Source organism: Xylocopa sonorina, chromosome 12 (genome assembly GCF_050948175.1).
Source record: "Xylocopa sonorina isolate GNS202 chromosome 12, iyXylSono1_principal, whole genome shotgun sequence".
NCBI lineage: Eukaryota > Metazoa > Arthropoda > Insecta > Hymenoptera > Apidae > Xylocopa > Xylocopa sonorina.
In genome coordinates, this window is record NC_135204.1 from 7,433,094 (window position 1) to 7,460,393 (window position 27,300).

The 27,300-nt window shown below is 44.3% G+C and overlaps 2 protein-coding genes across 7 annotated transcripts in view; both read right to left on the minus strand.

The window, feature by feature from the left end:
- Nucleotides 1–1,387: 1,387 nt before the first annotated feature.
- On the minus strand, nt 1,388–5,794 carry LOC143429587 (uncharacterized). Of its 4 annotated transcripts, none has more exons than XM_076905251.1 (5): nt 5,653–5,794; nt 4,104–4,178; nt 3,692–3,998; nt 3,003–3,460; nt 1,388–2,730 (listed from the first exon to the last, which is right to left on the minus strand). In XM_076905251.1, the coding sequence occupies exons 3-5, from the start codon at nt 3,909–3,911 to the stop codon at nt 2,179–2,181; spliced, it is 1,230 nt and encodes a 409-aa protein (XP_076761366.1). In that variant the 5' UTR covers nt 3,912–3,998; nt 4,104–4,178; nt 5,653–5,794; the 3' UTR covers nt 1,388–2,178. The 4 variants fall into 4 exon arrangements, with proteins under 4 accessions (XP_076761366.1, XP_076761367.1, XP_076761368.1 ...); XM_076905252.1 differs by lacking the exon at nt 5,653–5,794 and adding an exon at nt 4,929–5,022; XM_076905253.1 differs by lacking the exon at nt 4,104–4,178 and having other exon boundaries at nt 5,653–5,790.
- Nucleotides 5,795–9,487: 3,693 nt separating this feature from the next.
- Nucleotides 9,488–27,300, minus strand: part of Uif (sushi, von Willebrand factor type A, EGF and pentraxin domain-containing protein uif) — a 36,662-nt gene continuing 18,849 nt past the window's right edge. Inside the window, exons 4-37 of one of the 3 annotated variants that reach the window (XM_076905872.1) lie at nt 26,789–26,870; nt 26,089–26,255; nt 24,802–24,942; nt 24,488–24,717; nt 23,986–24,339; nt 23,526–23,900; nt 23,286–23,454; nt 22,842–23,204; nt 22,584–22,766; nt 22,331–22,507; nt 21,953–22,155; nt 21,257–21,880; nt 21,039–21,162; nt 19,564–20,886; nt 19,031–19,483; nt 18,730–18,947; nt 18,405–18,657; nt 17,485–18,326; nt 16,532–17,415; nt 16,222–16,469; nt 16,022–16,153; nt 15,778–15,943; nt 15,447–15,698; nt 14,826–15,367; nt 14,524–14,736; nt 14,280–14,435; nt 14,083–14,206; nt 13,816–13,878; nt 12,613–12,803; nt 11,865–12,502; nt 11,413–11,762; nt 11,051–11,253; nt 10,843–10,956; nt 9,488–10,032 (exon numbers count right to left, since the gene is read on the minus strand). In XM_076905872.1, coding sequence (XP_076761987.1) covers nt 10,001–10,032; nt 10,843–10,956; nt 11,051–11,253; nt 11,413–11,762; nt 11,865–12,502; nt 12,613–12,803; nt 13,816–13,878; nt 14,083–14,206; nt 14,280–14,435; nt 14,524–14,736; nt 14,826–15,367; nt 15,447–15,698; nt 15,778–15,943; nt 16,022–16,153; nt 16,222–16,469; nt 16,532–17,415; nt 17,485–18,326; nt 18,405–18,657; nt 18,730–18,947; nt 19,031–19,483; nt 19,564–20,886; nt 21,039–21,162; nt 21,257–21,880; nt 21,953–22,155; nt 22,331–22,507; nt 22,584–22,766; nt 22,842–23,204; nt 23,286–23,454; nt 23,526–23,900; nt 23,986–24,339; nt 24,488–24,717; nt 24,802–24,942; nt 26,089–26,255; nt 26,789–26,870 — 10,589 coding nt within the window. In that variant the 3' untranslated portion in view covers nt 9,488–10,000. Of the gene's footprint in view, nt 10,033–10,524; nt 10,577–10,842; nt 10,957–11,050; nt 11,254–11,412; nt 11,763–11,864; nt 12,503–12,612; nt 12,804–13,815; nt 13,879–14,082; nt 14,207–14,279; nt 14,436–14,523; nt 14,737–14,825; nt 15,368–15,446; nt 15,699–15,777; nt 15,944–16,021; nt 16,154–16,221; nt 16,470–16,531; nt 17,416–17,484; nt 18,327–18,404; nt 18,658–18,729; nt 18,948–19,030; nt 19,484–19,563; nt 20,887–21,038; nt 21,163–21,256; nt 21,881–21,952; nt 22,156–22,330; nt 22,508–22,583; nt 22,767–22,841; nt 23,205–23,285; nt 23,455–23,525; nt 23,901–23,985; nt 24,340–24,487; nt 24,718–24,801; nt 24,943–26,088; nt 26,256–26,788; nt 26,871–27,300 lie in introns of those variants that run through there. The other 2 variants (XM_076905874.1, XM_076905875.1) reach the window with 2 other exon arrangements.

Consider the following 27,300-nt stretch of genomic DNA (forward strand, 5'->3'; position numbering starts at 1 on the left):
GACGTGTTTGTTGTTGGCGCGAACGCGTGATTTCGAATAGCGCGTTTCGCGGTGTGAAGTTTTGTCGCGTGTTACGCGTTTGTGAAGTGGCAATTGGATAAATGATCTTCTCGAAGACGCGCTGAGGGAATGGCGAAGGATGTCGCGTCTTGGATTGCTGAGATTTTTCATGGAATACCGTGACGGACGTGTTTCGATGTTGGACTGGGGCAATAACGTGAGTCGATTTTGATATTCTTGTAACTTTTATTGCAACGCGCGAGGAGATATTGCGAGAATGAGGGAAGAGATATTCGATGGGATATCTTAACCCACAAGCCTGGACATCGTTAAATTTTTATCAATATGCATTGTTAAGTCGTCGTTTTGCGTTATGTGCCATTGGAATTGTGTTTAACGCACAGTTAACAGTTAAAATTGAAACTGTAAAAGTAGTCGCATCCACGCCGGTATTGAATGCAAGATGGCGCCCAATATGTAGAACCGCGGCATTGGCGGGAATATTTAAATACTCCAAATTTACAATGATCGCTTTTAACGTGAAAGATATTTGAATTTACAAAGTTGAATGTTAAGTTAACGAAGATTGACTACACTTTTCGAAAGACGTACTCACATTTATTAACAAATCCATTACATATTTAAAATTCATAACGTTTACATATATCATAACATAAACAATTAGTATACAGGAATTTTCGTAGCTTAGCGTATAAGTAAACGCAATACGAGAATGAAATAAGATATACGTATAGTCTCTGTAAAGTTACAATATATATATACGCTAGTAAAAATATATTTGGAATTATGTATATATATGTATATATATATATTTTTTTTTAACATTTAAAAGATATAGATGTGATTTGTTGGTTAGATAAAAATTTAGCTATTTAAAAAATATTCCTCTCTTCTATATATTTTATTTCATTATCATTTCAGTCATTAGATAAATTTTAATATATTTCCAAGCATTTTCATACTTTAAAATAAAAGCGAAAGCATCTCTAACATTTACAAGGATAGAACAATATTAAAATCATCTACGTCGGTAGCATATACCACATAGTAATCTACGTGCTAGAAAAGTTTTCATTACACGTGCAGTACATTTTTTTACAGGAATAAAAAAAATGTATACTCTTTAAATTCACTATATCGTACTCTCGACCGGTGAACTGAACTCTCCGTGTGTAATCTGTATTCTATTGCTTAATAATAGCATTATGATAAGTGTATGCGAAAGAACAGCTATAGTGTTATGATCTGTTTGTAAACGAAACTCGTAGGAACCATTGAATTTCGACAAAATGAGTTTGTTGCTCGATGTATGAGGTTGTGTTCATAGCAACGAGTGTCTACAAAAATAATTCTCTTTACTACGAGGTAGATTTTGAAGCATGTTCTTTATTAGAAGATTAATTGTACAACATCATGCCACTATTGTGCCCACGCCAGTAAAAAAATTATATTCTTACCGATCATAATTTATCTTGTTCCGACCTCTATATTTATACTTTTTTTATCAGGTACAATACAAGGCTGAACAAAATATGATTATGTAATCTTCTTTGTCGGTAAACTCTATAAGGATACCAATTTGCAAGTTTCCCCAAATATCTCCTGCTTTTTCACCTCATTTTTTTTTTCTCCTCTGTTATTCCTCTTGTTCAATATGAACGCGAATAATGCAGATTTCATCGTAAGCATTATAAGACATTGTAGACATAAGATGTCTTTAAAAAAAAAAAGAAGAAGAAGATAAAAACTTAAACGCAAACATTGTGCAACAAACATTTACATAAAATGTTAAGGAATACACCTTTCCTTCGAACGGTACAACGCTATGTATACACAGACATTGATAAATCTTGATCAAACGACAAATTGATAAACAAAAAAATAAAGGATTAATCGAGTATAACAATAATATATCAAATCTTTCTTTCCGCATTATCGATCGTAACAATATAAAAATAGATAAGGACGAAAAATAATCCAGTATTTTCTCTCGTGTCTCACAAAAAAAAAACAAATATATATATATATGTATGTATATATAGAACACCTAAAAACGAAAAGATGATAAAAAAAAGGAAAAATGTAACAACGCTACACGCGATCCACCTGCGGATGTAAACGAATTCTCGAACCAAATAGAAACGAAAATACTCTCTCTCAGAACTCTTTCTTTAAAGCGGACCTCAGTAACGCACTGCGCATCGATGTTACGAGTTTCTCGAGTTCCTCCACTTTCATTTTTAATATCCTGTTGTCCCTCTCCAATTCGATCGCCTTCGTCGCCATCTCGGTCTCCTTTGCCTTTTTGTTCATCCGCGACTTTCTCGATGCTTCGTTGTTCTTCTCCCTCGATTCTCTGTAGTGCGAGACGAACGGCTGTTCGTCCGAGTCGCTGTCGATGTATCGTTTTCGCATCGACTTCTCGCGTCGCGCCCTGCTGTACGGTTTCTCCACTTTGGTTTTGCTGGTAACCGTTCTCCTCGTTCGTTCGGTTCTCCGAGTGGGTAATACGGGTGTCTCTATAGAAGACGAAGTTATCGTCGATGCTGCCGCTCGACCTTTCGCACACTCTTGTGTAACTGTCTCGTTCTCCGTTTTCACTTTCACGCTAGTCTGTGGAATCGTTGCTGGCAGCTTGGCAGGCGACCATGGTTTCAATACTATCGATGAGTCTGTCGAAACGCTGCCTTCTGGAGAACGCATTTCATCCTGCAACACGATATATGTGTAGAATCGTTCTCTCTTAGTGCAACAGTTCAGACTTTGAACACATCAATCGTCAGATTACGAGTGTTTATGCATTTATAGGATATTTAAGGTACATTGGATCAGCGAGGATCGACCTAAGCTTCAAACAAGTTGAGAAATTAGGGTTACTGTTTGATGTATACTTTTTTCTTTTAAAAACGAAATTGTAAATTTGCATAAACATCCGTAATCTGTTTGTTGTATCGTTAATTATAATTGTGGTATCGCCTTACGTCGCAAAGGTACGACAACAGATCGAACGTGTCCGATCCAGTAGTTTCAACGGTCCGTAACACATCCCACGTTTCACGTTGATTCTCAGTGGAGTCGAAAGATGTCGGACAAGCATCGTTCAAATCAATGTACTCTATCTGATACTTGGATTGGAATGATGTGCTAATATCTGAGTTACTCTGTTTGCTCCATGAACTTGTATTAATGGTATCCGTCGTCCCTTTAGTTGTCTTTAACCACGTGCTGGATGTGTTTGATTCTGTTGGACTATCCTCTTTCGCGAATCTGCTAGTTACATGTGATATAGATTGCAAGCTGTGACAATTGTTGTTCGATTGCTCGGTTGTCTCAGCCGTATTCATTTTCATGCTCCACCTTTCATCGTCTGCTACACTCATCAAATCCTTAAATACCCCCTCTTCTGAAGACAAACCACTGTTACCCTCGTATTTCGTACCTGGAACGAAGTCGCGCGATAAAAAGGATACCTTTCTCTTTTAAAAGTGGTACAGTCGTCTCTCCGCTCCTCCGACGAGGTCCTCTGCGACCAAAGAATAATCGTTCGGTAGAAATTTAATCAGAATAAAGGAAACACGGCGTGGAATCCGAGAAATGGTCGCGTACGTTCAGATGAGAGGAGGGGCGGCTGTGTGTTCTCGTAAAATAAGCAGATAAATCCGGTACTGACCTGATAGTTTAAAAGTAGGTGATTCACCTGCATGAAAATCGCATTGTCCCTGGAACGTGTCCATACACCAACCGCTTAAGTCCTGAAAGTTCTCCTCCCATGTGGAGGACACTGTTTTCTCTTCGTCTTTTATTGCACTGCTCTTCGGCTGTGGGAATACCCATGGCTCTTTTAGCAGTTCCGACTCCATGGTCGGTGTTAGCAAAGGCTCTGTGTCCATTTTTGAAGGCTCGCCCTCGAGTGGCCACGATCTCACGCCACGAGAAACAGATGACAGACGCGGCTGACGGGTGCATGGCTTTGTTACCTGGAATAGGATTCCCTTAAATTTTACACGCAACGCATTCTAAGTCCGGCAGAAAAGTGCAAAAAAAAATTATCGTTTTCACGTTTCTTCCAACAGGACACATACGTTAAACACGCCTCCTTTCTCAAATGAAATGTTGCTGGCCGTTGGGCGTTCGTAAACAGGAGGGATTTTGAATGCCTAAGGACAAGAAATTAGCATTTTTCACGGTTACAGGTCGATATGTTGGGTGGGCTATTTGTTAATAAAATTTGATTAAAATGCAATTGACTTGGTAAATGATTTACGAACGACCTTGATTCTTGCACTGTGAAACAACGACGTTGTTCAAATCACACAGAGGCATTACGTTACATCGAACAAGCATTAACCGGTGATATCTTAACTTTATAAACAAACAGATAAAGAGTATCTATAATCCCATCTATAAAAGTTGATTACCAAGTAACAAGTATGGTAATGCTAATTTATCATGATAACAAAGTTAATGCTTCTCTGGAAAGATAATGCGATCACGCGTTTTCTAAGATTGTATCGAGTTTTTATTGAACGCGATATTAGAGCTGAATTGCCCGCAATCAGCAGGATAGGTCTTAACAATCGCAGCGTAAGAAAGAACAAGATGCTCGTTTTATAGATGAGACAAATTGAGAAGTTAGTTGTTTACGCAAATTGTACCATATTGGGGGATTACGCGTGGTCTGAAAAAACTAAAATATTATCAATCTGAAACATAAAACGGAGATTATTAAGTTTTAACTAAGAAGGTCTAACAGTAACCCTACACCTATGCTACGGGACAAAACACACAATTCTACGATCGATGGAGGCGCAACGAATGTTTCTTTCTAATACGTGCATGCCGCGCAAACGTACGTACAGGACAAATCGTGCATCAACAATTAATGCTATTTTTAAGTCGATAATTACTTATGTATATCAATACGTGGGCCGACCGTCAAACGTAGAACAAACGAACGAGACCGTGCGGATAGTGCGCGAACCGATAGCCGGACATGTCCTACCGAGCAGATAGCGTTTTTCTTTTTTTTTTTTTTCACATGTAGCAGAGCGCACGACTACAGACACCCACGTTACACGTTAACACACTATCGTTCCGCCTTTTTTTTCCAGACGCGATTCTTATCGAACGGCAAACCACCGCTGGCCCCGTCGGGAAACGTTCGTTCTACGTTGCCATCCGACTAACCTCGTTACGTAACCGCGCAGCATCAAACGCATGTGACTGAATTTCCCGAAACCGGCTTACGTTACCGCGTATCCGTTTCGTCCAACCTCTCTCGCGGGGTGCAGAGGACGCGAATTTGCGCAGGAAACAATTCCGCGGCGCACTCGAAAATATACAATGACTCGGAACTTTCTGGAATACTATATTTCGCACGATACCCGCACGGGTATATAGGCGACCGTGGCCGCTACGACATGTCCGATCGATTCGCACTACTTATTCGCCGCGGCGTAATTTCGTGTATCGGCATTGCCGCCGCGACAGGCGACAAAATTAACCCGATCCACGGTTATATAATCCGTTTGGGAACGGCAGCCGGGGTTCTGAACCCCGACGATGGCGAACACGGTGCACGGTAAACACGACGATGTGCACGGCGACGTGCACGTCGGAGTTAACACTCACCCTCCCTGACACGATTGGTGTTTTTGTACCTTCCACTTGGAGCACGAGAGAACTGTTTTACGCTGCGTCGAGTCGTGCTCAGAGTCGTGGAGTAGGTTCTCTTAGCCGTTTCGATAAGGAAATCTCCTCGCGCGCAGCTACACCACTAACAATCCGCACTGCTGAACCTCTCAGACTCTTCTACGCGAATGCGAGCTGGAACGTCGCTAGTGCGGAATTAAACACGTCACTGCACGATGCTTCTTTTAATCCGCGTTGGTTGAATGGAACGCGGCACCAGCACGTCATTGTGGGCCAATGAGGGCACACGTGAGTACATCGGCAGCCAATCGTTGCACGGGAACGCTGCAGTGGAAGGAAGTTGACGCGTCATGCTTTGGGAAGCTTGAGGGGGTCAGGTTCCCGTCGATAATCGTATTTTCCCACTTTTCGACACTTGTAGCCTGTTTCCCGAACGATCGTCCTGACTTTCCTTATTGTACAATGATTTTTCACAGAGTTTTTGACTACTCTCCAATTAGGATCGCCTGATTGGTTAGGGCAGACGGTTAGCGTACGATGAGAAGTGGAGGACCAGCATGTTCTTAAGGATTTTTGTAGCTTTCGAAACCGTTTAACGTTAGTAATGTAACCACGTATTTTAACAGTGCTAGTTTGTTGCAAGGACGTTAAAGTTGAAATAATAATGAGTTACACGATAGTGTATCAATTAGATAAAAATGCCATGTATCGTTTTCGAGGAATAGGTCTTATAAATAGATCTATCGTCTAGTGTATTTTTGTATCTCCTCTTGTAACTTTACCAGTGTGTAACCAACCTTCATAAGGTTTGTATCACTTTCCACGTTACCAGCAGAGAATAGAAACAGATTGTATCGTTCACCATAATGATGTAGCATTTTTCAGTCCATTTTCAAAATGTTCAATCGTATCAGTTCGCAAGAAAAGGGTAACGTAGTTAATAGCCTTCATTTTGAAGACAATGTAACACACGATGAGAATTTCAAGATCGTTTAACGTGTTTATCGAATGTTTTATTCCTTATATAATAATTTGAACTGTCGTTGTTATTCAACAATGCCTCCTGTTATTGCTTCAAGTTCTCACGTTTACATTCGTTAGAAAGAAAAAAAGAATGAAGAAGTATTGCATAGTAATAATGTTATAAAAATAGAAACTGTAAGCAGACTGATAAGTTGCTCTATGTTAGTTTAACAATAAGACGTAAATTCACCTCATTAGATCGATCAAGGATAGCATGTTAAATACATACATATATGAATATATTTTCTATGTATTACATAACTCTATAAATATTAATTGATTAGAATTTATCGTCAGTAATTTGTCGAGAAAATTGTTTAAATATAACATTCTTTTATTTCGTGATACAAACTCGGTTGGCAGAGTGAAATAGAGTGGGGGAAGGTGGATAACGTAGTCTGTCGTTGAACGGCGTGCCGGTAAGACGCGTCTCTCTGTTGTAGAGACGTAGCCTTGCTTATCGACTGCGTAGTGTTTCTACAGACGTATGTATCTCTACTGCTTCTCGAAACTTAAATGTGCTGTTAATAACTTCCTTTTTATCGAGTTGCCTTGTATTTAATTAACAATTCGTCTTTATCGTAGTAAATTACTTTCGTTTGTCTTCATTTGACTATTCTGTCGTGTCTATGAGTGCTCCTGCGAACATTTAAAGTATAATTTGTGTGCTTGGTTGTTGTGTTACGTTGATATAATTTACTTTACTTCTATTTACTTACATTTGTTTTATCGTTTTGTTACAGATCGTTAGTTGATCGCAACTTCGAAATGAAAGGAGTAGCGACTCGAAACGTGGATGTTATGGTTATTAATGTGATTCCTCACAGATGAAATTTAATAATGCGGTCTGTAGAGTCAGTGTTTGTTACTGAAAATAATTTCAGTATTTTTTCAGAGCACAATTGCTCTAAATAAAGTTAATTATGATTATTGTACGCGAAGTAGAGTCAGTGTTTCCTTCGTAAAGATTCTGTTACACAAATTTTTTAACGCGTGAGTAGAGTCAGTGTTTGTTCAACAATTCTAATTTAATTAGTCACGTCAAGTCATCATAGTCTTTTATTTACACCTTTTTTTTTAAATATTTACTTGGTTCTCCTCGCTGTTAGAGTCAGTGCCTGCTTAATAAGGATCTGGCTGCACGTTTAACGCCAATGCTGTAAGTATCTTTATGTTTCGAATAATTTTAAACTACAACTTGAATTTTTATTGTTGTGAGATTTTGTGTATAATAGAATGTTAACTTTTATTATTCCAGTTCCATCTTTAATACAATTTGGCGACAAACGATGGCTTCGCATCTGTCGGTAAGTCCAACGCCTTTAAGTTAAATCTACACAGTTCTATGCTTCGTTCACAATGTCAAATTTATTCTACGTCCTGTTTGCACTTTGCGTTTTCGAATACCGCAAAATAGTGATGCAACGTTACTACTCGAGCACATAAATTGCGCAAGAAACTTATGTAACGGACTAAGCATTTTTAAGTACACGAATCTGATACGCGTGCTATCTAAAATTAGTAATAATTTTAACAGATTTTATTCTGCTGATACTAAATTAACGAGAGAGTAATCTCTGACTAAGAAAGACATAACATCCAAAGTTGCGTATCATATCGACGAAAATATTGCACATTTCAGAGCGTTCATTGCAATCTAATATCGAAATGCATGCATAATCGAAACAACAAGCCATCGTGTTAACCAAAACATTTAGTCCACCATCACCATTCCCTCCAATCTGCAACACAACTCCCCAAAACATGTTCTCAATCATATAAGCTGTAATTCGTTACTAAGCATTTCAATCGCATCGATTAACATAAACCATCGACTCGAAACGAAACAAATATAAACGCAACGACTCACGATGCATAAATCAGACTCCGCGGATTTTGCACACCGCGTTAAGGTAATTATCATAATTATGAAGCAACGACGGAAACAATCACCGTTTGGATTCTTTTAGCTGCTGTTGGAATTGATGACGAAGAACACCGCGCGAGGTACATGAATCACGGTACCTGTTTAGCCTATTATAGCTCGTTTGCCAATTTCCTTATCGTGTTTCGACATTTTCCGCGGCGATAGAATCGGCCGGCACCGAGGAGGACGACTGTTTAATCAGCACCGACGAATCTGATACCGAAACAGACGATAACGAAGATCGCTCCGACTCGAGCGAGGATGAGCAAAATTTCGAGAACGGACAAAACTACGACACGGTTTTTCACTTAAACAGATTCTCCCGAGATCACGTGGACACCACGCGAAAACACTTATCTTCGAGTACCCGCGCTAGTGTCTGGAACGATTTCAAATTCGAGGAGAAAATGTACAGAGTGATCCCGTTGACGTTGAACGAGAAAACATTCAAATAAAAAAAAAAGTAAAGACACGACGTCTCTCTTGTCGTAATATATTTTATTAATAAAAAAAAAACAACCGTTTGTTAAAGTTTTTACAATACAAGTGGAAAACAGCTTGGTAGGCATGGTTCAATGTACAATACATTCTCGATCCGCTCTTTGCTTTCCCTTTTTTTTTCCTTTTTTGATTTTTTTTTTTTTTGCCCCCCGGTTAACTCGTTCGAGTCGCCTACGCAACATTTTATATTACATCGAGCGTGATATACACGTACATTATCTATAGTAACAAAATATAAATTCGCTTATGTATAAAAGTAGAGGGGTTTTGATGGGGCGGATGGGGGGGAAGGCAGGATTGTATTTAACATACATGCGCGCACTTGCTCCTCTCGTTCGCACCACGAGTGAACGATACAGGGTTAATCGGTAGAAGGGGGAGGAAGTAGTGGTCCTTAACTTAACGCTAGGTGGTATAAATTACAAAAAATTACAACCTCACGCTTGTATATTTAGTCTTGTCGCCGCGAACCGGTCCGGTCCGCGGATTGCTCGTTGATCGATGCTACGGGTGCCGAAACAACGATCCCACCGTTCGCAGACGATGGATCGCCGTTCCAGGACTCGATCGTCTCTAGACCCTCGATAAACGCGAAACGCCACTCGGTAAATCGTATCGTACATACACGTTTGGCGCGTGTGAAAGCGTTCGAGCGAGTCCTCGTCTCAGTTCGATCAGATCTGTTCCTCGGCAATTGGGGGACCCTCGAACGCGCGCCACTTGTGCAATCTTCGTCTGGGATTAATAAATAAGTGGGTCTCGACGCCCCTTATGGTATGCGTATTTGGGGGACGCCGTGTTTCGTTTTTCTCTCTTTTCGTTTCGTTTCTTTTATTTTTTATTCTACGATGGTAGAACGTTGACTACTCGTCGTGGTCACTGGCCCTCGCTATCGCTGTCGCTTTTGTCTGGAAAAATATTTGTGTACCTCTTTAGGGATTGTTTTCGTTCTTAATTAACTAGCTTAGTCTCGTTTAAAGAAAATATGGAAGAGATTGTTTGAGGCTGGAATTCATTGTTTCTTTTTTTTTTTTTTTCTCGTTCTCGAGGATGGGTAGATGGTGCAGAAGGATGCGTGGAATTTTTTCTGAATCATCGTTTCTATTAATACGGTACCGTGCGTGACGTCAAGGCGAACCCAACGATATATCGACTATTGACCTTTAGATATAGAAAAGCGATGCGGCCAAGCGGACCGCCATATTATCTGAGCAATTATATAACCAGCGAATGAATTTACTGCGCGCACTGAGCGTCGAGATGTACAATTCCATTGAGAATGCCGCTAGAGATCCATCAATAAGATTGCCTCGGCGAACGATTTTTATCGGCTCGTTGAATCATCGAAATGAGGAGAAATAGGAAGGGAGGTACTAATCTTAGTTGAAAATGATACCAACCTTTCTCTGAATGGGATAACCTTGACGAATATTTTATCAATTTTTTATTCATCTAAAAAAAGAAGAAAAAAAGGAAGGTACTAATTTTATTGGAAGTGTGACCAACCTTTCCTTAAATAGGGTAACCCTGACTAGTATTTTACCAATTTCATTTTTAAATAGAAAAAAGAGAGAAACTATCGTTCTCTTACTTTGGAAATGATCGCAAACTTTCTCGAAACATGGGGTAATCTAAAGCGAATGTATCTTTAATCGTACAGAAGAAAGAAGAAAAAAAAAAAGGGAAAATACTGATCTCGTTCGGGAGGTGGTACCAACCTTTCTTGCCAGGGTACGCGTGACGCTTCAGTCTATCGTAAAGGTCATCTTTCGTGCCGTAGATACTAGCGTTCGAGCGAGCAAGGCTGTTCATCTTGCCGTTGTGCAGGCTCTCTGAAAGGGACGACGTGGAAAAGAACTCGTGAAAGTCGTGAAACTTAACGAACGCTTCCTTTCTCGGGGGGCTGCGTCCCGTTTTTCCGCTCACCTTTCATGTACGTCTCGTTGTAGAAGTTGGGCATCTCCCAGCCGTCCTCCTCGTCGTCGTAATAGTGAGCGTAGGTACTGTGGTGCGATGGCGCGATCGACTCCGCGTATGGTGTCGGCGCGCCGTAATAGAAGTTCACTTGGGAGCCATTTTGATCCGTCGCTGGCGTTAACATCTTCTTGGGTTCCTTCTTTCTGGATGCTCTGCGGGAAGAGTGCGTTCTCTCGTTCATTTTACACTTTCTAGCGATTTATCAATACTTCAAACATTTCTAACGCGTCTGCTAAAGCTGACGTTTGGTATTTTCGATGCATCTTTGAAAAAAAAAAGAAAAGAGAGCAGTAACTGCGAGGTCTACCAACCTGACACAGATCATCCATACAAGAAGCACGACGAAGATGATTAAGATGACTCCACCAGCGATGCCACCGGTGATATAAAAGAATTCAGACTTCTCAGTGCACCGTTTTCCGGTGAAACTTCCGCTGCATCTGCAGGACGGTTGCCCCCTGGAATCTTTAAGACACACACCCTCGTTGTCACAGTAACCCATACAGACATCCGTGCACTCGGTTCCGGTTCCGTTGTAGCCAGGCTTGCACTCGCACTTGAAGTCGCTCGTTTCCGGTATCAGCAGACAGTAAGCGTTCGCGTCGCAGTGCATTTCCGCGTCCGTTGTCTCGCACGGATTCGTGCAGTCCGACTTGCTGGTCTAATATCGAGCGAAGAAGAAAGCAAAATTGAATACGAACGCAGAAAAAATGCATACATCATTCGAAGCTATGAAACGTGGAGAAATCAGGGAAATACTCACCGCAGACATTCCTTTGGTGCTAGTATTAGGAGGACAAGGTATACAGAACGTCTGCTGTGGCTCTGACTGATAAGTACCCTTCTTGCACTCCATACATTCGTTCAGACTTCCGTTCAGATACGTTCCAGGCTCGCAGACAGGTAGAGAACACTCTTCTATCGCCGCAGAGCCCATATTCGGTGTGGTTTTGCCGGCAGGACACGCTTGACAAGCAGCCTGAACCCCTTGAGTCCTGAAACTTCCTCTTGGACAAGGTTCGCACTTCCCTTCGACGGCCAATTGCTGCCCAGACCCACACTCGTCCCTGCACTCCTCTCGAGACACAGCCTCGGCTGTCCTGGTCGTTTTTCCAAGTCCGCATAGCAGACACGAGAAGCTACCCTCGTTAGGCTGATAGAAACCGTGGCCGCAGCTGCGACAGAGGCCAGCCATGTCGTCGTAGTACTTTCCTGCTGGGCAGCGTTCCTTGCAATCAGCCGCGTTTCGCGCCCCTGGTCCCACAGTCACGCTGAGACGACCAGCGATCACGGGACATGGACTGCACTTAAGCTGACCAGACTCGCTTTGATAACTTCCGACAGGACAGGACAGACACTGTTTCGACTCTTCGTCGTAGTATGTTCCCACGGCACAGGGCACTGTAAACCCGTTGGAAAGTTCATTCAGATGCATTGGACAGTTTAAATGACTCGATAAATATTCTAATTAGAGATAAAATACACTAATTGATAGCAGAGATAGTAATTACCGCAATCAGGCGCCATCACCACTTGCCCCACAGGACAGTCGTAGTCGGACTCCAAAGTTAGGGACGCTGGGTCGGGCACAGTGTTGGGGAGGATATCGTGGACGTCGAACTGATCTTCCTCCAGGATCAATCTCTCCAACAGAGTCTGAACGGTTGCTCTTTCGTTCGAGTTCGCGTTCAAAATTGGATCGCTATAAAAGAGGAAGTGTGATCGTTAACCGACTGCGGATCGCGAGGGGTGTCTGTTTTAGCGGCAGGCAAAAGGAGGGTATGCGCAAGTATGTACAGCCGTTATCTGAAGGCGAAGGTAATCAGGCAGCCTTTCTCCACTGGTTCCTCTCCAGCAGTGTCGGTTGTTATCGACACCCACTAATTTATATATTCCTACGTATGTGGTATTTCAATACATCCTGGAACTCTAATGCGTTACATGTCCGAGTGGCAGAGTGTCGTTGGTGGATTTAATGTTCTGTTAATGTCGCGAACCGAAGCTGTTTGGTGTCGAGGAATTTTTTAAAGATCGCATCGATCGACGTTCCGATCTCCGTGGTTACTTCAGACGATCGTTTGGCCAACCCAACAGCTTGGTTCCCAGTCAAGTGTTATACTGTTCGAGTTACGTTGTTATGCCGCTATGAACTCGTTGGTCCCTAGTTAAGTGTTCCATTCAGCCTAGTCTGTCGCGTGTGAACAGTTAGTAACAACGTGCATACCAGCGTTTACTTTCCGTACTGTCGGTTAGGGTCGACTTAACAGTTGTCAGGATCGCTCAACTACGATTCTATCCCAATAACTTCTTAAGTCGTCGCGTCGATCGGACGATAGACGAAACGGCAGTTAGAACGACAACTTATTAGACAAAAATCGAGCATTTCTCTCGATCCTCCGTTTGAATCAACCGTTCAAGGAGTAACTGGTTCCAAAGAGGAATCAATCTCTTGTTACTGGTCCAATTAGTTCGAGTTTAGTAACGTTATGATGAGAAGAGAACACGATTATATGGGTTCTCGAGTGTACGCGGTTCATGCATCCGCGGTTTCATGTCTGATGGGACCATGTGACATGGAACGAATGATGAGAGATGATTTTCCGGAATAATAAAAAAAAAAGAAAAAAAAATACACCGAGCCCCGAATTACGAGAACACATGTACAATGATACGTTTTCCGCACGTGGCGTAAATCGTGTTGTGCTGTTCCTTACTTTATCGCCGGGAACGAGATCTCCACCTCGTAGGTATCGCTGCCCTGCCGCGCTTGTCTCGTTCTACGATGCAACACAAGTAACAAAATGCTCAGTACCAGTGATTCTCACCGCCAAGTGGATTTGCTTTCGCTGATTTCGAAGCCGATCGCGCTAGTATCGTGCCAGTTATACACGGCACACGTGGAAAGAGAAGCATCGACGCTTCCTTTCGCACGAGACAGCGATGGACGATCTATCGAGACGCGCGAAAAGATCGATACTTACGGTTCGGCTGGTACTACTGCGGAAATTATGTAAGTTCCGCCGTCCTCCTCGTTGGTGTCTCTGGTTGTACGCGCGCGATGGTCGCATTGGACGTCGATGTGCAGGTCTTTGCACTCGCGGGTTCCTACGCAGACGATCGAGTAATTGTTCGCGTTGAGTGTTAAAGAAAACGTGGAGAGTGAATGATAATGTTCTACCTTCGAACGAGTACGAGCAGAAATTCCAATCTCTGTTCAAAGAGTTCACAGCGTCTCTGACTTTCTTCTTGAGCACTCCTTGGCCAGCTTCGTTGCACAGAACCGACGTTGGGAAGTTCATTTTTATTCTGAACACTCGTTGCGCTGGCGTTGCACCTGAATAACGAAAGAAAAGGAATAGCATTGTAGAAGGAGTAATTATAGAGACTGGAAGTAGCGAATTGAATGTTGAGTAAGTGCTTACTTGTGCAAGCTGGATAGATCAGAGGAAGTGATGGGTCGTTGGTTGGTCTCCAGAAACCTTCAGCTCCGCAAGTGTAGAATTTCGGGACTTCTTGAGAGAAACGAAGTCCAGGGTTGCAGAAGATCTCGCAGACCTTGAACTGACCACCTGATCCCCAGTCTTTGCACTGTTGGGTGCCTCCAATTGGGTCAGCCAACTCTGGACAAAAGTCAGCTGTAACATGCGAAGATAAACTCATAAGAAACATCCTCGAAACACCTCTTCACCCATTGAATTTTCAAATGATTAATAAATACACTTACACAACACGTAGACCTTAAAGTTGCAACTGGCAGAGTTTCCAGCCTGATCGTAAGCCACGTAACTGATATCATAGATCCCCCACATCAAAGTCTGCCCAGACTTGTGTCCATTCTTCTCCTGAATCCTCGCTATCCCAACGTTGTCTGTGAACCGTGGTTCATCCCAGCTGACTATAGCTGAGCCGTTCTTGGCGATCACCCAAAGGTCGCCAGGACAGTGCTCCACTTTCGGTGGAATCTTGTCAGATTCGAGTTGCTGACACTTGCTGCCACCGTATCCAGGTGGACACACTCTTTGCCCACAATGCGAGGGTACCACTCTCTCCACACCGCCAATAGTTTCGTCGTAACCAGCCCAGGTCAACACTAAACCTTGGTAGAGAACTGGTTCAGTGCGACAGTCGCGAACTTGCTTTTGGATCTCGTTCGTGACGTGCAACGCACGACTCCAGATCTGCACCTTGGTCAAGTGTCCCTGGAAACCTGACTCTGTGTAACCCTTCGCGTTTTCGCTCTGTGGTTTACCCAGCATCGCCCAGGCGCTGAAAATTAGTGGTTCACGTGAGGTTATAGTTGAAAAGAATAAGTAGACGTGTATTGAGGAAGGAATTCTGTGCTTACTAAGGCGGCAAGGATCTTCCACTTCCGTAACCTTCAGTCTTACTGGCGATCAAACCTTCTGTGATTAAGATCAACTCGCCACTGTTCTCGCCGTTCCAAACTACAGCCACGTGGTGCCATTGGCCGTCGTTGATCGTCGCGTATTCTCTGAATGGTAGATACACATCCTGCAGATCGTGGAACAGGGACACTTGAACGCCATTGCTGTGCGCTTGGATCATTAGTCTTCTGTTTATTGGGACGTGGGGAGAGCTGCGATAAAAATCGATAAATATTAAAATATTCGCAAGAAAGACGTTGTTTTTAAAATATTAGAATTGCGATGATCTACCTGACGGCATAAAGAGTGAAGAATATTCCAGCTTCGTCTTTCTGAGTGTACTGCACCCACATAGCTACTGTTAGACTCTTCCTCGTGCCAGTGAAGAAAGGTATCACTTGTGCTGCGCTACTACGTGTTGGATCACTGAAGTATAGATCGTAATCCACTTGGATAGCTGCAAGGATATCACAATTTAATACCATCCAAGATTAATCTCGCTTGATTCGAAACAGACTGGGATATATGCACTTACACTTCCTGCAATCGTCGCCAGTCAGATTGAAAGGACACTGGCAGAAGAATTTCCCAGTGAGATCGATGCAAGTCGCCGATGGTGGACAAGAGTTCTCCTTACAATCGATTATATCCTCCTCGCACGTTTTACCTGGATAATAATCACGCGATTACACTTTATCCAACATTATTAACAAAAATCAGAATTAAACGAATCACCTGTGTATCCTGGTGGACAGATACAAGTGAAACCAAGGCCATCGTCGATGCAAGTGGCGCCATTTTTACAAGCGCCAGCCTGGCAAGCATCGTATTCATACTGACAACCGATTCCAGTGTAATCGTCAGGACAAGTACAATTAAGTCCAGACCCAAAGTCTTGGCAACGTCCATTGTGCATGCAGGGGTTACCAATGCACCGCTCTGGCGCGGTTTCGCACTGCTTTCCATCCGTTCCCGATGGACATCTGCTCGACAAAGTACCATTCATCAAAAACGACCCCAAACCAACGACATGAGTTATACTTACACGCAGAAGTAGTCCATGAACAAGTCCACGCAAGCAGCGTCGTTCTGACAAGGATGATTCTGGCAAGTTCCAACGTCCACTTCGCAATGTACCCCGGTCCAACCCTCTGGACACGCGCACTTGAAGCCACCAACCTCGTCCCTACACGTGGCGCCATTTAAACACGGATAAGAGGCGCAGTCGTCGATGTTGATCTCGCAGGATGACCCAGTGTAGCCCTCGCGACAGTGACACACGAAGGTGTTGTCCAAATCGACGCAACGATCCGTCCCAACTGGACTGCAAGGATCGCTGAGACACTCGTCCAGCTCTGCTTCACACTGGAGTCCAACGAAACCAGGTCTGCACTTGCAGACGAACCCTTCGAGTTGGTCCAAACATGTCCCACCGTTCTGACACGGGTCAGAGGCGCAGTCGTCGATGGTGTGCTGACACTGTTTGCCTGTGTACCCTGGCTCGCAGGTGCAGGTGTACCCGTCGATCTGGTCGATGCACTGACCGTTGTTCCTGCAAGGTTTATCGCCGCATTCGTTGATATTCGTCTCGCAAGCCGCGCCAGTCCATCCTGGATGGCAGATGCACTCGTGGCTGAACAGATTGTCCACGCATATCCCATTCAAGCAAGGATTTCCCGAGCACAAGTCTATTTTCTCGTGGCACCTCTTGCCAGTGAACCCTGGTGGACAGTCGCAAGTGAAATCAGCTACCAGATCCGTACAATTGGCACCCAGCAAGCAAGGTTTCTCAGCACAATCGTCAGTATTTATCTCGCAGCTTTGTCCTTCCCAACCTGGTAGACAATCGCACTTATAGCGACCTTGTTGAAGCGCCACGCAAGTGGCTCCATTATTACAAGGATTTCCACTAGCAGTGCAAGGGTTTATCTGCAGATATCACATAAAAAATGAGACCTAATAGATTAAATGAAGACGTTCGAGATAAACGACACTTACAGTGATGTCACAGTCCACTCCAGTATAACCAGACCTGCAAAGACAAGTGTAGTTACTAAACCCAGGCTCGTCCTTGCACATGGCCCTCTCAGGACACGTGTCGTTCGAACAGTCCGATTTCTCCTCTTGACAATTGACCCCTGAGTATCCATTCGCGCACTGACACCTGTAACCCTGTGGTAGATCTATGCAAGTGGCTCCATTGTAGCAAGGTTGCGAGGCGCACTCGTCGATGTCGATCTCGCAGCGCCTCCCAGAGAAACCAGCTGGACAGAGACATTGAACACCGTGTCCCATGGGAACGCAGAGACCTCCGTGCTGGCAAACACTGTCAGTGCACTGCACTGGCTTGCATTCCTCTCGTCCAAGCGCACCTGGTCCATCAGTGTACATGTTCGTCGGACATTCGACGCAAGTGGTGGCTCCGTGCTGAGGTTGGAAGAAGTCCTTTGGGCACTGGGCACAAGGAGCTAATCCAGTGTCCGAGTACATGCCTGGAGAACACTTGGCTCTGCATTTGTCGCGACCTGGCGCAGCTGGTTGATAAGTGAACGTGCCTGCTGGACAGGTTTGGCAGTCTTTGTAACCACCCACTGGCGGTTCGTCAGTGTAGCTGTTCCTGGGACACTCCAGACAGGGTACCAAGCCAGTTGGTGAATAAGTGCCGTATCCACAGACGGGTATGCAGTCGTCTATGTTCTTTGAACCTTCTTCTCGAGTATACGTGCCGAATGGACAGCGTAGACAGGATCCTTGACGATCACTGTTCTGGTAGAAGCCTTTGGGACAGGATGTGCATTGCTTTTGCTTCTCTCCTGCGTATGTGCCCGCTGGACAATGTACTGGAAGCGATGATAAGAAGAATTAGGACTTTGGTTCTGAAGAACGTGGCATTTTTGTTGGAAATTTCGTTTACTCACGGCATCGTGGCACGTCGTTGGTGTCCATGTTCAGAACTTCGCCAATGCTGCAAGTGAAGCCTCGAGTGATGGAGGACTTGAGAGCTCTGAGAGGAGGACACTGATTTCCAATGGCTGAGACGTTTAACAGAGGCTCGATCACTGCGCTGGTGGATGGAACGGATAGATCGAAGATCAGATTCAACGTGGAGCCACAGAGATCGTATAATTGCGGCTGACGTATAGCTGGGACGATCACGAGGATAAAGTCCATCTGAAATTTGTATCCACAGTATTAGTAACTTTAGATTCGTGGTTTTATTGATTCGTCTTCTGGAATATTTACCTTCAAGACATTCTCTTCGATTAAAAATGGTACTGATCTCACGAAGGACACATTCATGTTCACATTGACCGCAGAACAACGTTGCGTCAGGATGTTGTTTAAATTCATATAATACTGAGACATGAGATCTTGATACTGTGGCAGACAGGACTTAGAAACGGCACCATTGGCTCGATATGTTACTGCTGCGACCACGTGATAGTTCGCCTGCTGGGTGTCTGTAAAATACAGTAAACATTCAAACCTCGAATCGTGACGAAACTCAAGAAACACTTCATAAATTAGGAAATTAAGAACTCACTTTCAGAGACACAGTCAGGAACAACAGAAGTGGGACTCCAGTGTTTGGCGACGTCACAGGTGAACGTCTTCACAGGCGCGCCATCAGTAAAACGGAAGCCATTCTTGCACGTAGCTATGCATTGAAGTCCCTTGTCCCCAGGTACACATTTCAGCCCTCCGTTAGCGGGTGGTTTCAGCTCCCAATCGACGCAGGGTGTGGCTTGAACAGACACTTGGAAGTTGCACGATGCTCTGTTTCCACTTGAGTCTGTCGCGTAAACAGTGACGTTCTCGAAGCCTCCAATCGGTATCAGTGCTCTTTCCGGGACGAAGGTGATCTTCACTGGTCCAGAAGCATCCGTCGCGTTGATTCTTCTTCGAGTTTCGTTGAAATTAACCGAATAGCTCTCTTGTTTGTCTGTCAGTTCTATGACGTAGCTTTGAGGACAGCTGAGTTTAGGTGGCGTTACGTCTGTGAACAATAAGAAGACACAATTAAAAATCTGATTATCAATTTAATTCGCTGGGATAGGAATTGTAATATATACTGACCAGGTACAGTGATGTTGATCTCGCAAATAGCGACATTTCCATCGTAATCGAACGCCACGTACTTCACGACAGTGTCTTCGAACACTCTAAGCGGTGTCCTGAAACTATGAGGTTTCACTTCCAATCGAGCGATGCTTCCACTGTTGTCAATAGCCGTGGGCTCAGTGAAGTTCACTGGCAATAGTCCACCATCAGATCCTTTCTGCACTACAATCGGCTGCTGAGGGCAATTCTGGAACACTGGGGGCTCGTTATCCACGCAAGGAGAGAAACCGTAATCGTAGCCCAATAATGGCTCCGCCACTGGTTCCTCGCAGCCCATCAATTCGAACTTCAGACAAGCGTTATCCATGTAACTGACTATCCCAAGGATCACGAAGCGAGCTTGCACGTATTTAGGCAACGTGATCATAGCTAATTCTCCATAATTCCCAGGATCTCTCATAGTAAGATTGAAGTTAGGGAAATAGACCACGTAGTTCTCGATCTCAGCCTGTTTGTAAAAGAATCTGATCTCTGTTGGTCTGCCAACGATATCATTGGTCACTACACCTTTAACCAGGATCGCCTTCACCCTGTAAACCTGTCCCAAATCGACGCTGACATACGTGAACGCTTCCTGTTTGCCACACCAGCCAGTCACAGAGTTCAAACGGACATTCTTGGCCTCGTAGTTCGGTCTTTCAGAGGTTGCGTTGATTGCTGAGTCTGGTATTCGACCAGATGCAAGACCAAGAGGCTTCACTACCTTGCATTCTGGTTCTCGAACGCAGACAATGGGTCGAGGATTGATCAGAATGTATCCAGGCCTGCTGCAGCCAAATTGAACCTCAGATCCTTGCTCGTAGCTTCTGGCTATTTGGTAGCCATCGCTGGGTCGACCAGGGTCCTCGCAAACGGGGCCCTCGCATCGAAGGTTGCCAAAGTCCCAGATCCCATTCGCCTGGCATCGAACCACGTTGTCGTGGCGATTCGTCTGTCCAGCTAGCTTGAACGTGTCCTGACAACCGAAGAAGAAGGAAGACTGGTATTTGGTGTCCAAATATTGGCCATATTCCGCTCCAGGTGTTGGCAATGGTTTCCCACAGTCAGCCCTTGGACAGGCTGGTTGAGAACCCGATAACCAATAGTCTGGCAGACCTGGTTTTGGATCGTAGACGCATTGACGGAATCCTGAAGTAGCCGTGTTTCGAAGGTATCGTCCGTTGCTACCACACTTGAGTGTGACGTTCTGTTTGAATGGCACCAGGACGCTCGCTTCGTCGCTGCGGATTACCGATAGTCCTTCATTTTTGTCGTCTGGCAGCGATACACACTTAGCATCTATGAACACATTTTTATATTGCAGATAGTAATTTCTTTGTAATTTTAATTCTTAGTAATTTTAATGTAGATAGTCATCTCTGAGAATAGTAATTTCTATGAACTAGTTTTTGGTTATTTGTCAGAAAGTTACGTCATTATTTCGTTCTTACATTGACATTCTGGAGTGGTTCCATTCCAAGCACCACTGGACGTGCAAATAACAGCAGAGGATCCAGATAACACGTAGCCAAAGTTACACTGGAACCTCACGAGATCTCCAAAGTGATGTTGTTGCTATAAAAGAGAATATAAAAAAGTTTAATAACAATTAGATATTTAATACGTCGAGTGTTTTAATTATTTTATAAAATACAAATCATATTCGAACCTTGGTCGACAATATCTTCCCATTTTCCGGAGCCAACAGGGACGGACACATGACTGGCACGCAAGTCTTGTTCTTCTGATACAAATCTCCATCTCTTTCGCCACTTTCGTACTTCTCTATATGGAATCCAGCGGTGCCATTATTCTTGTACAGCTCGAAGCCAGTGTTGCACATGCACGCGTAGCTTCCAGGATTGTTTATGCACTTCTGTTGGCAGCCACCATTATTGATGGCGCATTCGTTGATATCCGTGCACTCCAGTCGAGTGCAACCCATTATTTCTAGCTTCAGACAGGGTGCACCAACGTAATCTTGAACTCTGAACCTGACGTAGCGCGCTTCGATGGGAACTGGCAAGTTCAGAACAGACAAAGTGGGTTCGAGTATTCGAAACTCCACTGGGGTTCCATCAGGGTTCGTGTAGTCCTTGAAAGCGTCCGTTAAATCGTCCGTGTACTGAATTCGAACTGCTGACGTGTAAGCTATGTTTCCATCCACCCTCGAGACAATCTGCGTGCGAAAACCGCGGATGATCGTTGGAGCTTTCATGTCGATCATCACCCAGTTCGCGCCTGGCTCGATGTTGTTGCCGCACCATCCGTCGCCGTTGTTCAAACGAACGCCCTGGAATTCGTATTCGAGATGAAAGATCAGAGAACATTCGTAGATGGCGATTCGAGCGAGCCGTTTACTCACAGTTTTCGTGTATCCATTCTCAGAACTGGAAACGGTGATGGACTCGTCCGGAATGCCGCCGTTGATTAACCCAAGATCGCCTATGGGCCTGCACTCCATAGTTGGAGCGAAGCCAGGTTTGCATTTGCAAGTGAACGCACCAGGATTGTTGATGCACTCAGTGGACGCGAGATCGCATTGGCTCGATGCACACTCGTTTATGTCTATATATAGAGTAGAGATATTTTCATATAACAGTTCAGACAGAAAATTATCCTAACACGAATCAACTGGATTTGTTCACAAACAATCGCCAGTAATAATGGTTAAAAATATTTCGTACATAGTAATATCGTTTTTACGTGTTTCGAAAATTACACATCAATGTTTCAATCTCACCTTCGCAAGTAGGGACATTGTCGAACCGTTGAGCAGGTCCGCATTGTATAATATTAGACCCAGACAACTTGTACCCTCTGTTACACTGCACTCTGGCTTCGTCACCGTAAAAGTACTCCCTGGTTACGTCGACCACGAAACCATTCTTGATCGTGGGCAGCAATGGACACTTCGCACCTACACGAGATGGTGTCGTTAAGTAGAAACCGTGAACATCGCTGCACAACATTATCGTAAATATTGAAATACCCACGAGAACACTTTGGCACTTCGTCGGACCAAGTTCCGTTGCTCATGCAGAGAATCACCGGATGCCCGCTTCTGACGTATCCAGGCTCGCACTCGAATCGCACGATCGTTCCATAACTTCGTCCACCCCCGTTTAGAATAGTGATGTTCGAATGTGGCGCCTCCGGAAGTGGAGAACACTGAGAGGCTGCAAAAGAACATTCATCAACAACACTCTCGATTTAATATCTTAGTAAAGAAATTAAAGAACTTGGTAATTTACCCAGACAAGATGGCTTCTTCTCCCATCTGCCATCAGCCATACAAGAGATCTTTTCTGTGGGTCTGCCAGACGGAAATGCGAAGCCAGCGTAGCACTGGTAAGTAGCCAGGCCTCGATAAGTGACATTCGAGGATCCAATTGAGAAACCATTGTCGATTTGTGGAACAGGTCCACAGTACACTTCCTGGCACTTTGGTATATACGTGACAGACCAGTTGCCACCAGGAAGACACTCAGTGGTGATCTTCGCCTTGCCAGTGGCGAATTCCTGACCCAAGGGACAGGAGAACGTCACAGCTGTTCCAAACGCTGTGTCTCTGCTGGAAGCCAAAGCTCCTTCGCCTGACTGAAGCTGTGGACAGTCTAAAAGAACAATTCCAAAATTGAGAACACCGAATAGTCTCACGTTTTCTCGCATTATAAGCATTTTGGGTATTTTTTTACCCGCTGAGAACTCTGCTTGCCAGCCAGAGCTGCTGTGAAGAGCGTCAGAGGTGAATCTGACTAGCATCTCTCCACTCTCAGCTGTTAGAGTGATCTTTGGTCTCGAGTTGGACGTGAAGCCACCTCCAGGATGCAAACGAAGACCGTTAGTGTTTGGTCCATCGTATATCTGTTGGAAGAATTAATCTATCGATAGATTCGTTCTCTTTGAACTCGATCATTAGAGTAGTTTTTATTTACCTGCACGAAATCAGTCTTGTGGACGTTGAAGTTGATGAACTTAAGGGACAATGGTCCTCCCTGAGGGTTCTTCACTTTGTACAAGCACTCTTGGTTATTGGGGTAGTCGTTCAACCCAAAAGATGGCGATTGCACGGTACCATTCCTCGCGATGATCGTTGCTTTGCAACCCTGAGTGTATCTAATGCTGAAGCCTCTCCTCGAGTCTCCAAGGCTCGTCTTGAAGTACAGATACAAGTTACTTCCGGTCGACATGATCACCGTAGGATTGTCCTCTGATTTGCCTGTCAGTCTGGCTATTGGCCTGCTCATAGGCGAGTCACCATCTCTGATTAATATATAGTCCCTGTTCATCTCTAAATCTAGGTCTTCGATCTGGAAAATTAAATGAACGATTCGACACTCGTTTTGCAATCTTATACAATTTTTTTATAATACTAGTCTCTTCTTGGATACATACTTCCAACGACATTATGCGACCAGGTTGAGCCTGCAAGATGTACAGACATTCTAGTCCTCCAGGATAATTCTGAGGGTATCCAGGCGAGGTGAGAACTTGTCCTTGAGGCGTTGCTCGAAGTATTCCTCCGCAAGTCTGCGGCTCAGTCTTCCACGAGGCGCGGAAACCCTTTCTTTCTACTGACGAATCTGTGCTGAATTTGATGATCATGAAGTTCGAGGCGGATACAAATAATTTGTTACTGAGCTCTTGTTTGCCAGAAAGAGTCGCCAGGTTCACAGACTTCTCCTCAGTTCGTCCGCCAACCAAGATTTGCACTATGTCGAAGCTCTTCTCCGTTTCGAATTCTTGGAACTGGAATGGAGGGCAGTAGGCTGTTGTTAGCAGCGTCGTTTTTTTTTTTTTTTACACGACAGAAGCCAAACTAGCAGACTCGTTTGCGTTTCTTTTCGAAGATGAGAAGAGTGTATAAAAGAGGGTAGTAAGGAGGCGTGTCACGTACCTGTAACAGGATGTTATGGCCTTGGGGCCCCTCCAAGGTCCACTTGCAGTTACTGAGGGGTGCATATTTGTGGGGATAATTAGGACTCTCGACTACGTCACCGCTGCTGGCCATGTAAAACTGGCAGTTGACGGGACAGTCTATCTCGTCCGAGAAATCACCGCAGTCGTCCTGTTTGTCGCATCTGAACGCTGCGTTCACGCACTTGCCGTTGGAACAATGAAACGAGCCTAAACAATTTAATTATTAAAACGATTATTAGTCGCGATCGGATGATATCGATCAGAATTGAGTCAGATGGGGACGTGATTTACCAGCTGGACAGGCGTTGGCGCGACACATGAAAGGAAGCAACGATTCGCACGTGGTCAGCTCCCACGTTTGTCGGTCATCCGTCAACGCGACGTCCACGCATTCACCTGATTGCGGATTCGGCTGCCTCGACGCCCAGAAACCTGAATACCAAAGCTGTTCAATGCCACTGTCCTTCTCGTTCGTCGAAATTCCAATTAAACTCGCTCAATGAAAATGTACAACTCTTCTCTGATTACTGAATATCAAAAGGTGCTTTAATATCCTCGAATTTGATTAGAAAAAATTGTGTGCAAGGATTCCAAGTTTCGATCGAAGAGTCGTGGGAAACGATCGAGTTTCTCGACGAACTGCAGGACAGCTGCGGCGAAAGAAGTGTTACGTAAATGCACAATGCGTCAGACAGGTAAATCGCGGCTTGCAGACGGGGCAGACGTAAAAGCGACGGTATCTAGCCATTGTTATGGGAAAAGTGTGCCTTCGTGCTCTCGTATACACCGCGCACAGTTCCGCGTTTCCGTGACCCCGATGGAAACCGGCCAGCCTGCACGTGTGTGTTCGATCGTTAGAAAAGTCTGCGATCCAGTTCGCAATTTCGGATCGAACCACCATACAGGGCTGAAATTCCATCGCGTCGTGCAGTTCCACGAATTTAGGTTTCTCCAGCTTTTCGCTAGGATTCAATCGCTCCACAGATTTACTCTGCTAGGTTACTCTACATTTAGCAATTGGGTATACGGATCACAAAGTTCCTCGAATTTTAAAGCTTTCGTTTTGTGATGACGAATCTATACTTAAATGTCCAAAACTAATATTTCTCTGTATGTTGTAAAGAATTTTTTATGTTCTCCAATTTTGGCGCAAGTAACTCGAACGCGCAAATACCATATCTGTATTTTTATTACTTCTTATTAAATATACTTGATTACTACTTTTAGAAGTCCAAAACTAGCATCTCTCCTTACGTTTGAAATCAATTTTTTATGTTCTTCAATTTTGGCGCAAGTAACTCGAAGTACTTCTTATTAAATATACTTGATTACTACTTTTAAAAGTCCAAAACTAGCATCTCTCCATAAATTCGCAAACAATTTTTCATATTCTTCAATTTTGACTCAAGCAACTCGAAAGCGCAAATCGAACGCTTTCCTCATCCACTTGGACCAAAGAAAATAACACTCCTTCCGCGTCTGCAACCGTGTGGCGCCAGAGATAAGTACAGGCTCGGTAGCCACGGACAAAAGTGGGATCCAGTAGCGAGAAGAGTTCGGTAACGTGATTGTACAAACCGGCGTATTGCGAGACGAGCATTCCAGCGGCGGATTCGAGCGTGTTGGTCCGTAAATCGTCGAGGGAGGCTAGGCCAAGCCAGTAACGATCCAAATGCCGGCCGATCATGCTCGCGGACACGTTGTTCTCGCTGTACGACTCCACCACCATCAATTCGCTGCCGTACCTGTAATCGCACATCGATTCGTCCATCTCTCCCTTCGTTCCAGCTCGCAATAATAACACAGCTCGCAGAGGCATCCCGCGATGCCCCCCACACACACTTTTCAACTCTGTTCGCTTCGCATTGTGCTTTCGTTCCACCTTCGAGTGGGTCTTGGATCGTCGAACGTTAATGACTTTCACGATCGGCGATCGTTTGAAACGGTTCATCGAGAGAGTTGAAACGAGGAATTTGTGGAATCGTTAAATACGTTAACTGTATACAGTAAGAACGGTTATTTTGGAATTTCGTTTGATAATTGACAGTTTTAGATGTTAGAGAGTGAGATTAGGTAGTGGAAGGGAAGAGACGCGAAGGTCGAACGAAAGTTCCGTTATTTCAAATATTACGTTACGATTTTAGAATAGAAGCTTGCAATATTTCTGCTCGCGAAGTTGCTGAACTCCTGAAGAGCCGCGAAACGCAGGATACCTGACCTTGAAAGGCGGTATCGAGTGCAGCGCGGTGAGAATACTATCGACGATTGATCCACTTACCTCCTGCATAGTTCCGCCGCCTTTTCCCAAGAGTGCCTGATGTTGAAGAACTTGTAACAATGTATGCCTCTCAGTTCCCATCCTGCGCAGGAAAAAGTCTCGTGACGCTTCTCGTTACGCGTAACAACGATACCGATATCTCATTTACAAGCTTACAAACTTCTGAATAGAATCGATCTCTCATAGTAACCCGTCTAAACTAATCTTCTTCTCTAAAAAAATGCTTCTGACATTCAAATGTCAGAACCTTGCGCTCGACGCGCACAGTGTTCGATAGTGGTCTCGTGGTTCGTACAATGGCGATCGTTTCGAGGGGGATGCGAGTCAGGTGACTCGACGGATCGATTTACGAGCGAGGGTCGAAGCCATTGATGCAACTTGGTTGCAGGAAACGCGGTTAACCGGCGACCTGTGCAGACAGCGACGGACGCAACGACCTCGATCGTTTTTAGCGCGACGCTGGCCGTGCGAGCGGGCAGAGTCAAAGGTAGGTCGGTGGGTAAGCGGGTAAC

Coding starts and splice junctions, on each gene's coding strand:
- LOC143429587 (XM_076905251.1), bottom strand. CDS start 3,911: ATGGACACAGAGCCTTTGCTAACACCGACCATGGAGTCGGAACTGCTA. Junction 3,461..3,691: donor ACCTACTTTTAAACTATCAG/GTCAGTACCGGA, acceptor ACTTCGTTCCAG/GTACGAAATACGAGGGTAAC. Junction 2,731..3,002: donor TGTTGTCGTACCTTTGCGAC/GTAAGGCGATAC, acceptor ATCGTGTTGCAG/GATGAAATGCGTTCTCCAGA.